This window comes from Phyllostomus hastatus, unplaced genomic scaffold (assembly GCF_019186645.2).
Source record: "Phyllostomus hastatus isolate PE091 unplaced genomic scaffold, TTU_PhHast_1.1 phas_scaffold_93, whole genome shotgun sequence".
In the NCBI taxonomy this organism is placed as follows: Eukaryota; Metazoa; Chordata; class Mammalia; order Chiroptera; family Phyllostomidae; genus Phyllostomus; species Phyllostomus hastatus.
Window position 1 is genome coordinate 33,124,820 of NW_025334042.1, and position 17,946 is coordinate 33,142,765.

General features: G+C 40.3%; 1 protein-coding gene across 1 annotated transcript in view; it reads left to right on the forward strand.

Annotated features, from left to right (window-relative positions):
* TMTC1 (transmembrane O-mannosyltransferase targeting cadherins 1) overlaps positions 1–17,946 on the forward strand; it is a 241,159-nt gene that overhangs the window by 20,418 nt on the left and 202,795 nt on the right. Inside the window, exons 3-5 of the mRNA XM_045829232.1 lie at positions 8,342–8,415; positions 10,796–10,972; positions 14,550–14,756. Of these exons, the coding sequence (XP_045685188.1) occupies positions 8,342–8,415; positions 10,796–10,972; positions 14,550–14,756 (458 nt within the window). The remainder of the gene's footprint in view (positions 1–8,341; positions 8,416–10,795; positions 10,973–14,549; positions 14,757–17,946) is intronic.

The following is a 17,946-nucleotide window of genomic DNA, read 5'->3' on the forward strand; positions in this document are numbered from 1 at the left end:
TGGCTGGTAGATCATTAAGCAGTATATGAGAGGATAGGTCACTATGGTTTTGTGGATAGCCTTGGTGTTCAAAGAATTCTGTCACTGTGATAACATGGCTGGTTCTATTCCCATTTCCGTGAACCATCCAAAAAAGATGAAAGCCAGAAACTGAACTGATGCTGCATGCTTTCCTAGTCTCACGAAAGGTGGTGTTCAGCCATAGCACAGTGAATTTATTGAAGGGAAGGCTGCTGCGTCTGTTACTTAGAGATCTGTCCTTTATATTTGATACTTATTTATCATTTGTATAATTTATTTATGATCTACTAAACAATTACATATTAATACTAACTAGAAAAATAATACAAAATTAAAAATAATACAGAAACTTATGATCACAAAAAATTTTAAAAACATATTTCATTACATTTGTATTTTATCACAGGGAGAGATGATAAACTAACATGTATTTTTAAGCATAACTGTATAATAATTAAGAAAAATTTTCAAGGAGAAATAAAATGGAACTGTGAGTTCAGGGGAAGTGGAAATGTCCACCACTTACAGAAGAGCTTGTTGATGTTGTTGAAGTTGAAATGAGTTTTAAAAGGCTATGGTACATTTCAGATTCCTTTTGGTACATTTAAAACAGTAGCATTATAGCCTTATTTTACAATGTCAATATTTACAGTGCATGGGAAATTATATTCTTTCTAGTATCTACAATTATGATGAAAAAATTTTGATATGAATTTTTAAAGATGAGGGAGGTAACATAACTTTTTAATATTCTTTCTGGCTGTGACGTGAGAGAACTGCTAATCAAGGGCTACTACCCAGCCATGGAGAACACAGGGTGGGAAAAAGTAGGTTTACAGTTGTTTGTACAGGAAATAATACAAACCCTGTGTTTCATGTATTTAACAACTGTAAACCTAGTTTTGCTCCACCCTGTGTATGATGCTGGTCCAAGACAATTTCTAAATGATAGACAATATTACATTTTTTGAAATTCTCACCTGAGAATTTACAGAGAGAGAAATAGACAGGCAGACAGACATAGAGAGACCTTGATGTGAGAGAGAAACATCTATCAGTTGCCTCCTATAAGTGCCCCCACTGGGGATTGAACCCATAACCTTTTGGTGTATGGGATGATGCTCCAACCAATTTAGCCACCTGGCCAGAGTGACAATATTACATTTCTGACAAATAATTTTTAAAGTTGAAAATCTATGCTAACAACATCTTGGGGAAATCTTTACAGGAAAGAGCAAATGCACAGGACAATTACAGTCCTAATTCTCAGCTTGCAGAGTAGGAAACATAAAATGCAGGTAACCTCTGACAGTGTTATCATGGGCTGATGAAGTTAGGTTGAATTCTAAATAAAAAAGGAAAATCCTGTTAGCAAAATGACCTTTAAGAAAGGGTTTCAACAAGCTTTTGTACTAATTGACAAAAAAACCCCATGGTAACACAATTATAAGAGCAAAAGAATCTAAGGGTTGGACACTTATTTGGGGAAAAGTGTTAGAAAAACTATTTGCATTCACAAGGAAAGGAGGGAGGTGTGAAAAGGAGGTGAAGAAATTTGACCTACATAACAATCTATATGAGGAAGTAAAATCGAGAGGCTGTTATTTGATTATAGATATTAGTTCAGGTTTCTAAGGAGAAGGGCAGAGGACTAGAAAAAAGTGATGTGCTTTAGAAGAGACAGTGATAAATTACATTAAAAAAGAAAAATAGAACATAGTGGGTGGGAGAGGGGGTTAGTGCGAGATATTTCTACTTAAACAAAAACAGAAGTGGGACTGTAATTTATCTCGGGAAGGACTAAAGATTTAAATTTAGGGGGGAAGAGGTTTAATTTAAATATGTTGATATTATATTTAAACATGTTGATATGATTAAGGCTTTGCTTCATTAATTATGTAATCAAGAAATAGTTAATGAGTGCTTGCTTGGTGCAGGCACTCTGCTGGGTGCCAGGGGACTGTGTGGGTGGGTAGCAAGATCCCTGTGCACAACTTGTTCACAGTCTCCTGGGAGAGCCAGAGCACGTGCACCTAAATACAGAGAAGACTTGGCAATGTGTTGTAATAAAACAAGGATCCCAGCAGCAGAAAAAAATATTGGGTTGGTCAAAAAGTTCATATGGTTTTTCCCGTAAAATAAAAGACACATTTTTTATTTTCACCATTAACTTTTCTGATTTGGATTTGTTGAGTATGTCGGCTAATCTCCCACATGGTATAACATTGATTGTCCTCAAAGTCTTGATTTGATCACTGTCAACTTCAACTGGTCTACCTGACCGTGGAGCATCATTCTCCAGCCAGAAGTCTCCAGCACGAAACTTCACGATCCTCTTTTGACACGTTCAATCAGTCACAGCACCTTCTCCATACACTGATCAAATCTTGTTTTTGCATTTCAGTTGTGTTTTTACCTTTCTTGAAATAATAAACATAATATACTGAAAATGTCACTTATTTTCTTCCATCTTCAATTTTAAAATGGCTATAAAAATCCACTAATTTTGATGTTTTTTAAAAAATACATGCTGATATGACAGCTGTCACAATACAATCTAATAAAATTGTTTTGAATGAAGTTAAAGACAACTAAGCACTACTAGAGCTCCCTTACAGAAAAACACAAATGAACTTTTTGGCCAACCCAATATTTTCAATTTAAGTAGACAGGAACAAATTCATGTATGAGGGAGAACCCCCCCCCCCAAACTGCTATTATCATCTGGAGGTCAGGCCCCTTGTTATACAGACTTCCTCTGCCAGGTGAGTGTTCTAGGAACCCATCTGTATCAGTGTACCAGCTGGTGTTGTTGTGAGAGGCTGTGTTCAGCTTCGGTGATTTTTTTTTGAAGACTTTCAACACATTTGCCCATTTCATGATGGGTGATTTATGAGAACAATTGCCCACACCACACTGAGTGTCAAACAGTTTTTGACCAAAAAACAGCATGACCTCCATGCCCCACTCTCCCTATTCACTGGATCTTGCCCTGAGCAACTTTGTTTCTGTTTCCCTGGGTGAAAAAATTCCTCAAAAAGAAACATTTTTTTGCTGATGTGGAAGAGGTGAAACAAAAAACCCCAGAAGCCCTAAATGGCATCAAAATCAATGAATTCAAAACTGTTTTGAGCGGTGGAAAAAAGTTTCAATGGGTGTATTGCATCAAATGGAGAGAGTACTTTGAAGGTGACCGTAATTTAAACCTGTAAGTATAAATGCATAATTTTTAATAAATAAATTCCATTTTTGGGGTTCTCCCTCGTACTGACTTGGTTTTTCAACAGATGTTGGAGATACCGAGTGTTGTCCTCAGTGCAGGGGTGGAGCCACGAATGAGACAAACTCAGACCTTTCTTCATTTAAGGCTTTGCAGTTCTTGGAAGGGCTTCCCGACACTGTATTTCTTAGGAAATTGTGAGAAAAATCAGTAATTGGGGAAATGGGGAAAATTATTGTAGTCTCCTATGAGAATTAAGACGTACTCATCACAGAGACCTTATTACTGGTTTGAAGGAATGCACTTTAGTTAAAAGCATCAGCAGGAAATGCTGATACAGCGAGCTGCAAGTTAAGGTCAAGGTTTCCAGAAGTGGGACGAGAGCACATGGGAGAGAACTGTCATGATCTAATCAGTCCGTCCTGCCGTTAGCTGCTGCCGTGTGTTAAGTGTGTATTCCTGGCTCTGTCTGACGCTAATGGAGCTCATCCTTGCAGATAAAATGATGAATAACTTTATACAAATCCTGTGAGTGGTATTCCAAGAAGTAATAAGTTTTGGGAGGAAATTAAGTTCTTAATTGGCACTTTCCACATGATTCTGTTATGCTTACTCAGAGATCTGAATGTTACATCATTCCAATTGTACTGAATTCACCTATGTTTTTCCACTTTTTGAATATTTAAAGGATACTGTTCTCAGGTTACAACTAACCCCTTGGAGATGAAAACCTGCAGCATGAAGCAGAAATTCATGCTGTCCATTTGCATGTATTTTTGAGCAAGTCCTTTCGTACTTCCCAGTATCCTACAGTTCAGCTAACATTGTCGCAGAATCAAGCCCAAGGGGCTTCAACTTAAATTCTGTCTTTGCTTCCCAGCGCCTGCTCCTGCCTCCTTTCCATTTACTCCATGCTCTCATTCCTCTATGCCTTCCCTTCCAGAAACGCCTCGTATGCTTTCTGACTTTTCTTTCCTCTGCCTAGAGTGCTTCTGCATTGCATCTCTGGCCCAGGATACACATTCCTCTATCATGAGCTTCCTGAAGTCTTCCTAGGCCTGTCCTTTGTTTTAGTGTGTAAGGCCAGCCTTTTCATGAAGCCTTCCCAAACCCAAACATCAAAATTAATTCCTTTAGTCTTCCCATGGCAGTGATTTCTCCTCTTTATGAGACAGCAGCTTCCCTGTATCATATTAATACACTCCTTTGACTCCTCACCAGATGTTAAACTCCTTGAGATAGGTTATATCCCTCCAGCTTGCATAATACCTGACAGACAGGAGGCACTTGGAAGATATTTGTTGACTGGAATACACCGTGCAATTACTGAATATGATCCTATTGACTAATTAAGTGGCAGTGAATGGCTGGTCTAGGCATATAGTAGTTGCTGACAGGACCCTAATTCAACACAAATATAGAATAGATGTTCAGTGAATGCTTGATGGTTGAAAATTGGCAACAAAGTCTATCGGTGTTAGCACTAACATTTTAACACCCCCCTGACCCGCTCCAAGGGACACTGCATTCTTTATATCAGGACTCATCCAGCTGGCATATTCTGCTGCTGCTGTTTCCCAGCAGCACTAACTGGCTGCAATTCGAGAAGCAGGGCTTCAGGTGCCTCTAATGCATTAGTTATGCTTGCCTAGCTTATGATTGCTTCATTCCAGCTTGCTACACCCAATATCAGCTTGCAAGTCTTGCTGTTGTTTGAGTTGGCCCCTTTAGTTGTGCTACAGTGGGTGTCCCTCTGGACCCAGATGCCTGGCCTGATCCCAAGACTTTGCTGCTGGCAAGCTGGGCTCTCTGTTTAACCCTCAGGAGGCCTCACAGTTGATGTTGGGCTCCATGCTCACAGAGGCAGTGGAATACACTGAGCAGATTTGGACTTCACCGGTGAACCATGTGCAATTAATTGTTGCTTTACAGATGGTGACTTTAAGCTGGGCCTTGACACTGAGGTGACACTACATTGTTACTGCCTACCTCCCTTGAGTCATGCAGTCTCCCCGATTTGGCACTCAAATTTGTCATAGATTAACAGGTCAATGAACAGTGTGTGGTCCAAGCAGCCCCATTAGGTAATAGCTTTCAACTTCTGTACTGCCAGTGAAATTATTTGACTATGTTCAGGTGTCTCTTGATTTAAATTGAAGTAGAATTTTTCTCAATATGTGACTTGCTATCAATCTGTGTGCAAGCATATAACTGAATTACTCTTATTTCTATTTTAACTAATAGATATATTAGATTATCTAATAAAGTTAAATTAAAACATAATATATGTAATCCTTAAGGTAAGATGATTTCTGTAATCCACACAGAACGTCCTGTCTCAGTGCTAAGAGTGTGACCCCATTTGTCTGCAGGGAAGAGGGAGAAAGAAGGGCACCCGTGTTGGGTGGGCACTTTATGTGTATTGTTTCGTTAATTATGGGAGTCATATGAGATAGGGGGTGTTGTATCCATTTTAAAGGTGATAAAACCGAAGCTCAGACATTAAACATAACAAAGTTGGGTCTCGCTCAGATGGCAAGGGGAGTCTATGTTCCAACGCCGGGAAAGTCTAACTCCAGGCATGTGTCATTGCTTCTCCGTAATGACTGCAAGGTGTGCTCATTATGCGAGGATATTTATAGGAACATTTCCCAGGATACTGTTTTCTGCTATTAATTGTTGGTTGAGTCTCCAATACACTGTGACTTCAGGTACTGTGTAATTTGGGAGATGCTATTTTCTGTGCCTGGAATGTTAACCCAGTTCATTTTCCTGTGACCTCCTGCTGATCTTTAAGATCCGGCTCATGTGTGACCTTTTCTCTGGAACATTCCTTGAACCGCACCTCATTTTCTTTCTTTACAGTTTTCTTTCTTGGATTTAAAAAAAATTAAGAGACATTCACACACATGTTAAGTAGTGCAATAATACAAAAATGTATAGATAGCCTTCTGTTTCTACCTCTATTCCATTTTGGCTTATTCTTGAATAACACATTTAAAAATATCAAACTTGAAAAAATATAATGACCATATACTCTTTATCCAGAGTCACCAATTTTTCAAAAGTTGCCACATTTATCATTCTTCCTCCCTTTCTTTCTCAGCATATAAAAATACTGTTTTTTGAAGCATTTGGGAGCAGGTTGCATAATTCATGCCCCTCTACCCCTTAATAATTTAGTTGTATATTCTAAAACCAAGGCCATTAATCATCATTTCTCTTCAGTCTCCTTAAGTTTGGAACAGCTACTAGTCTTTATGTCTTTCAGTAATATAATATATAGCTTTAAACATAATTTAAAATTTATGTTAGAATGTATATAACAAAATGTTATTAATATTATACTTTTTATAACTTTGAAGTCCATAGTATTATATATGCTATATTACACAATTAAAATATAAATATATAATACATACTACATATTATATTTTATATTATTGTATTATTTAAATGTATAGTATATTAACATTTTATAATATTAAACACAAGTATATTTATGTAATACATAATCTAGAAATATGTAAAGATAAAATATGAAATATAAATATATAATATATGCACATATAGTATACTATCTAAGTACAACATATGCCTGTAATATATAATATTATATACAATGTTGTGTTATGATATATTAGATTATAATGAATTATGATATAATTAGTAAATCAAGATATACCATAATATAAGTGAGAAGATAGTAAGATATGGTAAAATGTAATGTTATAAAATAATATAGAATTGTTATATTTCATACTTTATTAGTAGACAATACATATTAATTTGTGTACTGTAGTAGAGTGCTCTCCTCCTGGGTTGTCCTGTGATGTCTCACGACTATATGCAGGTTGTGTGTTCCTGACTGGCAGACTGTGCGAGTGATATGTCCTTCAGGGTCCCAGACAGAGGCATGCCATGTCCATTTGCCCTTGATTGGTGAGGTTGTTTTATTCCCTCATCAAGATGTAACACAGTGCAACACATTTTTCCGTTGTATAATTATTTTTTAAAAAATTTCCAGCTAATAAGTAATCAGTGAGGAAATGGTTTGGAACCTTGCAAATATCCTGTGCCTCATTAAACTTTCATACCTTTGATTTAGCATGCTTTGATATTTTGTGATGTTTGTTGATCGAGCCACTCTTTACTCATGTGAAGAAGCAAGATGGCTGCTTTCCAACTGCACTATTCCCTCTACGTTCATTAACTGGATTTTTAATGCGAGGCCGAGCTGTCCATTCCCTTCCATTTGCTCCCTGTATGTATACAGGAACTTGTACATGTATGCACCCATCCATCCATATATTTATTATCAATGTGCACTCTCAAATGTCTTTTTTAATGGTTTATAATTTTTAATGTCCATGTTTATTTTGGTGTTCCAATTATCTTGTATTTGGTCAATGGCTCATCACTCACTTCTGTGTCCTTTTGACACGTACCTGTCATTTTTCGAATACTTTCTTCCTGTCTAACAAGCTTCTCTTTACCTGCCAGCTCAGCCCTGCAGTCTGAGTTCTTAGTAGAGGAAGAATGGCTCTCCATTGGTTAGTTAGAGGGCTCTTTGCTGCTGGTGTGTTTGCTTTCAGGCCCTTTCAGTGGCAGAGCGAAGAAATATACCCATGCACATACACTCACACACAGCAGTGAGGAGTTTACACTCATTCCCATTCTTGGCAGAGTTGTCGATCCCTCAGCTCATTTTCCCAGTGCTGTGTGAGTGCCCTAGGCTCCATTCACGCTCCAGGGCCCGAAGACTAGCACAATGTCCTGCACTCAGTCATTGATCAAAAAGCATTTTTGAATAAACCAATACATGAATAAACTATGATGCTGTGAGTTAACCTTCTATAGAAGAAAGGTTAAAAATGAAGTTAAACTTGGAAATCCTGGCCCTTCCTTCCTCTTTTGCTCCTCCTATAAACATATTATTAAATATACATGATAACCAGAGGTGGTTAGTCATGTATTGGAATTTGAAGAACGGCGTGTTCCCCACTTTATTATATCCTACATAAAGCCAATAAATTTCTGTAATGGTTTTCTGGAAGTAATTTTCGGAGGTTTTTATTTTGTATTTTTCAAACGTTCTAGGTGGCTGGAATCGTCGGCAGAGCGGACGTGTTGGCGTGCCTGCTGTTTCTATTGGCCTTTCTCTCCTACAATAGGTAGGTAGAGCTAAGAATGTCCTTTTCTGTGATTACAGTCCTGCTGCCCCTGGGGATTGCTGCTGTGTGCGTGCATGTGCGTGTGCAGACGCGGGGCCTCTGCCTGAGAGGAGGGAGGCTTCTTGGCACTGAAATGCTCAGAGAGCTTCCCAGAGATGTGGCACAGGAAGTCCTCTCCTTACCCACTGCTAGGTGTCCGCTCTTCCAGCTACATTCTGAACCCCATCATCGCCTTTTGTAGGAACTGCCCTCCCGGTACCAGGAAGATAAGCTCTTGCTCCCTGATTCCTCTTAATTGTAGTTTCTTACTGAGAGTGGATTTTGGAATCTTAGCTCTGAGCCAAAATATATGGGATGTAGTCTTCTCTCTTATTTGCCTATGATTTGTTTGATTTTTCCTTTTCATTTTGGTCCTAATTTTTTTTGCTTCCTTATCCTCATTAAAGTAGCTCAGAGCTTAAAACAAGGCTGAATTGAAAGCAGTTTTCTCAACTGTGGTTTTCCAATTTACATATCCTTTCATCAATATACAGCAGCTTCTTGCTTTGGGAGATTGAAATGCAATAACACAATTTTTTAATTATGTTGCCTCTTTCCCCGCAGGGTGATCAGGTTCTCACCTGAGTGGTGATGTAATTGGATGGAGGAAGGGGCAGGGTGAAAAGAACATGTATATGGGGGCAAATGACTGAGGGCATGGCCCTGAGAAAAGGGGCCAGTGAACCATGCTGTCCTCCTTCATGGAGAGATGCCTGGGTAGGGATTCGTGAACCTTGATCTTTGGGCCAGTTCATTGTTCTACACTCTTACAAAGCCCAGTGACTCTGAGGGACACTGTTCTAAACCGGTGATTCCCAATATGTGGCAAATCTGCACCTACTTCCAGCAGGGGACATTTGACAATGTCTGGAGACATTTTCACTTGTCATCACTTGATAGACCAAGGATCCTACAATGTATAGGGCAGCCCTTAAAATAAAGAATCTTCTTCCCCACCATGCCAATAGTGCTGAAATTATGAAACCCTATTGTAAACCAATTTAGACTTTGGATCAAGACTGAAATGAATTGTCTTACGAAGTTTTAGTAAAGTGAAGAGCCTTTCAGTATGGTAACAGTCTTCTATTCCTGGCTTGGTGACCTCCCACAGCATTGCCGCTCATGTGAAAAGGTGTAAAACATCTTAACAGTATAAATCCAAACTCAACAATGGTTTCTTGTTTACTCTGGTGTTAGAACCAGATTGAACTCGTTCTTTTGAGCCCTCTCCGTGTGGTTGATATATTTGGGACATGATTAAGCCTGCAGTGTATCCATATCTCTGTGATAACAGGCCTAGTTGTCCAGGTTTCTAGTGTGCCTGCCATTCCCGCCTTTAGCAACCGAGGCTCTAGACCAGTATGGAAGAAGAGTTCAGACCTTCTGCAAATTTGGCACATAATTTTATGTGACTGCTCCAAGACATAAGAGTCAGGATAAGACATCACAGCCACAGGAATATTGGCCTTTACTTCAAAGGAGCAGGAGCAGGCGGGTGTGGCGCCCACTGAAGACGCAGCTTCTTCCTGCGGGGCTGCTTCCATTTGTGAGATGCAAACAGACCTCATGCTGCTGGAGGGCTCTGGAAAGTCCCTGCTGGAAATCACACTGAGAAAAACCTTTATCTAATAACGTCCTCATGGAGCATTAATTTAAAAATACAGAGTAGGCAGAAGAGAAGAAAAAGCTAAAACATCTGTATTTTCATCACAGAGTGAAAAGATGATTATGTTTTGGGGGCCAAATGTGTGTATGTTTATATATACTGGTATATCTCTACTGATTTGTTTCGCATACAAAAGCATATTAAATACCTTCACTAAAATAATAATGATGATAAACATTTAACATGTAATAAATCACTCATTGAATCCTCCCTCCGACACTGTGGTCCCATCTCACAGATTAGACAATTGAGGCAGAGAGGCAAAGTAACCTGCCCCATATCACCCTACTAATTAAGTGCAGAGAGATAATTTGAACCCAGGAGACCTGGCTCCAGAGTTCATGCATGTGGCTTCGTGTAACCTGTGTTACTCACTTGAAAGATATTCACTTAAACATGTTTCCATGTCACTAAATTTCTCTATGGTAGCATTTTAAATGGCTTTTTAGTGTGCATTTATTATATGCCAGGTTTAATCATGATATTCATATACCTTAAGTATCCAAATCAATATTAGACACTTCCTTTTCTTCTACCTTTGTAATTTTAAATGATTCTATTCTTGAAGAAATCTTTGCTCACCTTCCTACTTAGAATACAATGCAATTGAGGTTAGATCTTATTGTTAAAAGGTGGTGTCTTTTAGATGAGAAGAATCCCAACCATGTCTTTCAGGAGTGTGGACCAGTGCTGCGTTGGGGACTGTTTCCCATCCACGGCTTCTCCCTTCTTCTTGCTGCTCGGTTTGTTTCTGGGGACCTGCGCCATGCTGGTGAAAGAGACGGGCATCACTGTGTTTGGAGTGTGCTTGGTTTATGACCTCTTCTCCTTGTCCCACAAGCAGGAGAAATCGTAAGTCATTTGAATGTCTTGCTATCAAGCAGTGCATTGCAGAGAAGTACCTAAATAAATAGTTCTCAAACTTCCATTAAAATAAGCTATAGCATTTTTGTTAAACACAACTTCACCTTAGACCATAATATAATAATCAAGTCATATTTCATTAAGATGAATCTATTACATATGTTCTAACTCTTCATTCATGCTTTTATAAAAATCAGTGGGGACTATAACATTTTTGTGAGCCCCAAATTAGGAACTGAAAAGACCTATGTTTGTATTAGCAATATCTTCCAGTTGTAAACCACTGAGAAATTTTGATTCACATGGAGAAGTGGTTGTGAGTGGAAACCGTTTGTTAACAGCTCGCCTTGAATCCGTGCGTGAAAATGAGTGTGATCCATCAAAGGGCCCTGCTAAGCTGGAGTCTGCTCTAGAGAGTCCATGTAGTTATCTAAGAGTCTTGGGAATCTCATTTTGAAATGTCACAATGGGCCAGCCTAAACCATACAGGAATACTTACACATCATATTCAAATCAAAGAACAAGTTTATTTAGTAGAGTGGTTTCACTTCCAAAATTTAAGGCACATTCATTTTGCCCTGTGGTCTGTAGCTGATAAGAATGACTAAGGCAAGTTCAAACACATAGTGTAATTTTCTCCCTCTGTCAAATTTACAATTACTAACAATGTGATGACACACAGATCCTGTTTTTCAGAAAATTTAGTGTTCTTACTTTTGAACTTTTAAAAATGTGTTTGATTTATTTTTCTGCCTTGTCCAATGAAGAATCTTGCTTTTTAAAAAATCCTGCCTTTTTATTCTATTCCCTATCTCTTTAAACTTCTTGACATAAAGATAAGAAGCAGGGCTATTGAGTGGCAACAAGCTGAGATTAATCATTAAATTCTGATCACCTTCCTGCCTAGGTGTACTTGGATATCATCCAAATAGAATTGAGTGCTCTCTCGACTCCCTGTGAGTCTCAGAAGGGTGCGAAAGGAAGGAACCCAGTTATTGTTTTGACCTAAGCTCATGCCAAGAAAGCTGGGGGTCAGAGGATCTCCCATTGCTTGAATGAGAATGTCTTTCCCCTAGATCCTCTCAGCTAATGGGAATAATTGCATTGCTCACCTTTTTTTTTTTTTTGAGAACACCCTATCAACCTCTCTTGCTTCCCACTTTCTTTACTTTTTCTTTCATCCTGTTTGCCTCTGCCTCCCAGCTTTTTTCTGCTTTGCCTCACTGACAGGACAGCAGAAAGACGTAACAACTGACTGCAGACCCTCCCCTTTGGTCCAGCCCAGAGCCATTTTAACCTCATTATTGAAGCCATGTCTCTCCTGTGGTCTTGGGACTCTCTGGCCCAGTGTTGCCTATAGTTCATTCTTCTTCATCCAATTTCTTTCTTTTTTTTTTAAATCCTCACCAGAGGACATGCTTAATGATTTCAGGGAGAGGGGAAGGGAAGGAGAGAGAGAGGGAAAGAAATAGTGATGCGAGAGAGAAACATCAATTGGTTGCTTCTGGCATGCACCCCAACCAGGGACCGAACCTGCAGCCTAGGCATGTGCCCCAGCCAGGAGTCGAACCCACTACCCTTTGGTCTATGGGACAGTGTTCCAACCAACTGACCCATACTGGCCAGGGCAAGTCAGGCTGTTTTCAAAGGGGATAATTGTCCCTTTTGTTCCTTTAATACTCTCTTTGACCTCCATCTTAAACTGCTAGAAGTTCTATGGGAGGAATAATATGCTGATAGGTAGCTCAGAAGTTGCAGAGATCATAATCTGTGACTTCTTTTAAGTAACGTAGCTCTCAAAACCAGCAGCTCTGCATAAGCAGAGCCATTCATTTTTTTCCTTCATTCTTCTGTCCACCAATTTAACACATACTCATTCTGTACCTGAGAGATAAGATTCCCTCCCTCAAAGAGCATGTGTCATAGTGAGGGAGATAGACATTTCATAAGTAACTACACGAGTAACTGATTACAGCTGTGAGTGTGGTGAGACAGAGCCCAGAGGATGTAACAGGGAGACCTGGCCCGTGATGGTTACTGTCTCTTGAGTTCTGACCATGTGCCAGGCATCACGTGTGCCAGGCTATTTACAGGTATGAAGCTGCACAATGCTCCCAACTGTTGCCCTCACTTGACAGAGGAGAAAATAAAGGCACAGAAAGTAACCTCTCCAGAGTCACCCAGCCGTGAGAGGAGCCAGGATTAGGACCCCTCTCCTTGTGACTCCAGAGTCACAGGGCTGCCCCTGAGCACCTTGGCCTCTGTAAAAGTAATACCTCCCTGAACACCTGCTGCTCAGGAATTGGCCTCACATTCGTACCATGAGACCAGCTCAGAGGTTCTGAGTGTCCTTATTGGGGGTTATGACCCCTTTGAGAAGCTCACCAAATTATGTCCCCTTTCCCTAGTATAATGTACACACACGGTTTTACACAAACTCTTAGGGATCTGCCCCCCACTTTATTTGCTCATTTAGAATCACTAGGTTGTTCTAGAGGTTTTTCCTTGTATGACTTGGGCAGCAGGAAAGAGACAGTAACAGAAACAAATGTTGGAAGCACTTTCCTACATGAAGAGCAAATCATTTCTAAATTTGAAGTGGACCACACAAATGGGGTGGGATTTCTTTTATTTGATATCACCTTTAGGAAGTAATAAGTTTTAGTGAAAGAGGAGCTCCTGAAAATTAAATTCCTTTTTCTCTTTATTTTTTAAATATTAGGGTATAGTTTCCAACATGCAGAGATTAGCATTCCCTGACCCCAGTCCCTAACCACTTGCTTTGCTTTTCATTTAACATTAGGCATCATTGTTGATACAGTAGCTATAGTTTATTCATTTGAACTGTTGTATGATATTTGATTATCCCAACTTATTTATCTATTGTTATGCAGTTGGAAAATAGATTATTTTCACATTGTTTGCTTTTGTAAACTAAATTTCAATGGAGTTCCTTGTGCAAATGTGGGACTCTCTGGGACACACCATAGTGGAGCTGCTGGGGCCCCAGGTAGGTGTGTGTTCACTGTGTCGTCACATGTCGAGACACAGCCCTTGAAGTGATCGTAGCAGTGTCTCAGGGCCACTGTGTTGCACACTGTCACCATCACTTGGTAGTGTCAGGCTTTTTATGTTTTGCCTATCCAGTGGTTATGAATTTATATATATCTCAGAGGACTCATGAAAGAAAAGTGTAGTCACAGTACTTTGTGGGGATCAGCTGTGTTTTATAAGACCATAATTATGCAAATGCTTAATACTACTTCGATCAAATGTTATGAGAGAAATGTATTTGGAGAACGAGGAATGAAGAACAGGGTGTGTGTCGGGGGGGTGACTATGTAAGAGGGACAGAGTCCTAAATTTCTGTATTAGGAAGTCAGTGTACTAAGTCCTAAAATCAAAAATACATTATAATTGTGTTATTTTTAAAATACTATGATTCATATCAGAAACCAGAGCTAAAATGCTTGAGGATGGTTGCTTTCAGGAGCAGGACTTTGGGGTGGGACAGGGGATGGCCATTTCTTGTTGCCAGCCTTGTCATTTGTTTGACTTTGTTTAGGAGCAATGGGGTCATCCATCAGCGCAGCCCACAGCAGCCTGGGAGCCCCCAGCCCACGTTGCTGCCAGCACACCCTCTCCGGGAGAATGGGAAGCAGCAGCGCTTTCCTCACAGAGGAGCTTGGAGCGGCTGCCACTCCCCATTGCCACCAGAACCCAAGAGCAGTGGCTTCCCAGCGTCTCCTCGAGCTGTGTGGTCCATGATGAGGTACTGGGTTGGGCTTATAGACTGTGCGTTTTCACCATCCAGCATCACCCATGTGAGTTGATAGGAGAACTGAAGGCCTGAGTTGGTTCTTTTGACCTCCCCCTCTCTCCTGGTTTCTCTGCCTCCCTCTTCCCTTCCCTTCCTCCCTCCCTTCTCCCTCCTTCCCTCTCTTCCCTGTATTAGACCAGATAATAAAGGAGTAGCTAGAAAAAAAGCCCTGCTATCTGCTGTTGCTTAAAAGCAGGGGGTGTGAGTGGTGGATCTGTGAAGACTCAATTAAGAATAAACAGTTTTTTTTTTGTTTTCCTGGTGGAAGAAACTTGCGTTGGTTTTCTGGGGGAGGAGAGAGCGCTCGCTCCGCCTGCTCTCTCTCCTGCTCTTTGTGTGTGATAGGAATTTATGGCAGTGTGAGTACGGGAGAAAGCCAAGGGACTCTGCCTATCTGAAATGTTTTGAGGTTGTGGGAAAATCTTTAAAGCATGAGATTTTCTTTCTTTTTAAAAATATTTTGACCTAGCTATGAAAACTAACATAGATTTATCAGAACAGGTGCTCACTAAATTAGATTGCCTCTAAAATAGCACAAGCCATGGGCAAGACAGAATTTAATAAAGATGGAAATTCAATTCATACTGTTACCACTTTATTACTTCAGACTGCTGTTCTTATTTTTCTGTGCAGTTCTAGAAAACTCCCTCTTTTTCAGGGTCTTTGTTTCTCACTATTCCCACCTTTTCCTTGCTCCATTCGTTCATTAAATATCTATTTTAGATAAAATACCCATTGAGTATGTACCACGTGGCAGGCACTATTCTAGGTACCAGGAACGTCCTGGTGAATAAGGAAGACGAGGTCTTTGCTCTTGCAAAGCTTTCTTTCTAGTAGGAGAAGACGGAACTGAATAAGCAACAATGAATGAACAATGTGATGGCGAAGGATGAGGGGGCCTGGCCAGGGCAAATTTGCATTGGTTGGTCACAGAAGGCCCCCTGCATCCTCCTGAGTGAGAGGAAGAGTTAGCTCTGCAAAACCCTCTGGCCAGAGGGTTTCCAGACTTGGGCTAATGAGCAAGTGGGGATTGGAAAGGCAAGGTCATGGGGTGGGCAGGGCCCAGAAATGAAGGGTGGTGGTAGCCACGGAAGCAAGTTTTAATTTTAATCTTAGTGGAATGGAAAGACTTTGGAGTTGTTGTTTTTTTAATCTTAATATGGTGAGAAATGATTACATTAAACATTCTGGCTTCGTCTTGGCATATGATGTTGGGGACAAGAATAAAGCAGGGGAGGGGTTAAGAGGTTTTCTACAGACTGAGGGAGAAAGAAGGCTGTTGGCTGAGGGCGACTGAGACTGGGGTGAATAGATGTGGTGGGCGTGGGATATCTTTTGGATACAGATCCACCATGGCTTGCTGATGTTTGAGGTGAAGGAAAGGAAGGAAACAAGGACTTGGGGGTTTGGGGCTTAAACAGTTGGGTGGGTGGTGGTGTCAGTTCCAGAGATGGAAAGTCAAGGGGAGAAATAAGTTTTCTGAGGGCTGGGGGTAAGATAAAATCATAGTAGTATATGAAATTCTTTAGAAAGAAGGGGATAAACAGTCAAAACATTGGGGAAATCTTGACTTTGATGGGGGGCATGGAGGAGAGGAAGATAAACATTTCATTTGGGGAAATTATAAGTTGTTTTTAAGGGAGCAAAGGAGGAGCAAAGAGAGTTAATAGAGAGTTGTAGGCTTTCAAGGCGGAACAAAGTCAGGCTGGAATGGCTGTGATTCCTTGAGGGCATGTTCATGTTCGCTCATGTCCCCATCTCCAGTTCCTTTCACAGTGTCTGGCTGATAGTTGCACGAATATTTGTTAAATGACTAAATTAATGAGGTGATGGTGAAAAGTATTGGAATTAAGCATGCATAGAATAGATTCAGTAAATTTGGCCATGAAAGAATGGAGAAAAAGGATGGAAACTGGAGGGGGGTTAGGTTTCCGTTCTTATTTTTATTTTAAATTTGACGGACAGGGGTCTATATGTGGTTGACTTGTGCAGAGTAGAGATGAAAGGTGCTGGAGCAGAAAGGAACGTGATGAAATATGAATACCAGTGGTGTGCTGGTGAATGTTTAATAACTGGCTTCCAAGGCAGCGCGGTCCTGACTTGTGTTTGCCAGTTCCCATGTGAACCACTCCTTTGTAGTTTATTTCAGCTACAAACATGACATCACGGAGTGTGGCGTTGGGGGGGCCATGCTGGAGCCCACCATTGTTCAGTGTTTCCACTGCCTGGTAGACGGCAGATGTAAACAACCTCACGAGCACAGATGGCAGTAAAGTGGCATAAACTAGTAGGCAGTGATGAGGTCTGAGTATTGATCACCTGTGTTTTTAATAATATTAACTTTAAGTTAATATAATTTAATTTTCAGCCTTGGCTGGTGTGTCTCAGTGGATTGAGTGCCAGCCTGTGACCCAAAAAGTCGCTGGTTCAATTCCCAGTCAGGGTACATGACTGGGTTGTGGGCCAGGTCCCCAGTTCAGGGCATGCAAGAGGCAGCTGATCAATGTGTCTCTGACACATGGATGTTTCTCTCCTTCTCTTTCTCCCTCCTTTCCCTTCTCTCTAAAAATAAATAAGTAAAACATTTAAAAATATATAATTTAATTTTCAGTGATGGCTATAATTAATAACTGGCTTGCAAAATACCTAAAAACTTAATAGTTATTTCTTGCAAGCCAGCAAGTCAGCCATCACACACCAGTGAAGAAGATCCTTCCAGAGGAGGAAGAATGTTTTGTATCTGTTATTCATCTACTGGGTACCAGGACTGGGCTAGTATTTCCCATACAGCATCCTATGCAACCATATGCAGTAATGCATTTAATGTAGATATTTTAGTTCCAATTACCAGAGGAAATGGGAGATCTAGAGGTTAAAATACCTTGTCCACATTTACACAGTAAGTGGGAAAGTCAGGGTTGGAACTCAAGCTGTGTGACCCTGTGCTTTGCCCATTTTCTGGACTCGGAAATCCATAGTCCTGGGCAAGGGCTTTGCTCTGGGGATGAGGAGGACACTGGCATCATTCTCTGGGGAGCTGGCCTCCCCGTTGAAATATCGGGGGTAGACACATTCATGCAGCCATCCTAGCATTCAAAATTAGGCACTTCTTGACTTGCTTTAACATATGGTATTGGTGCTA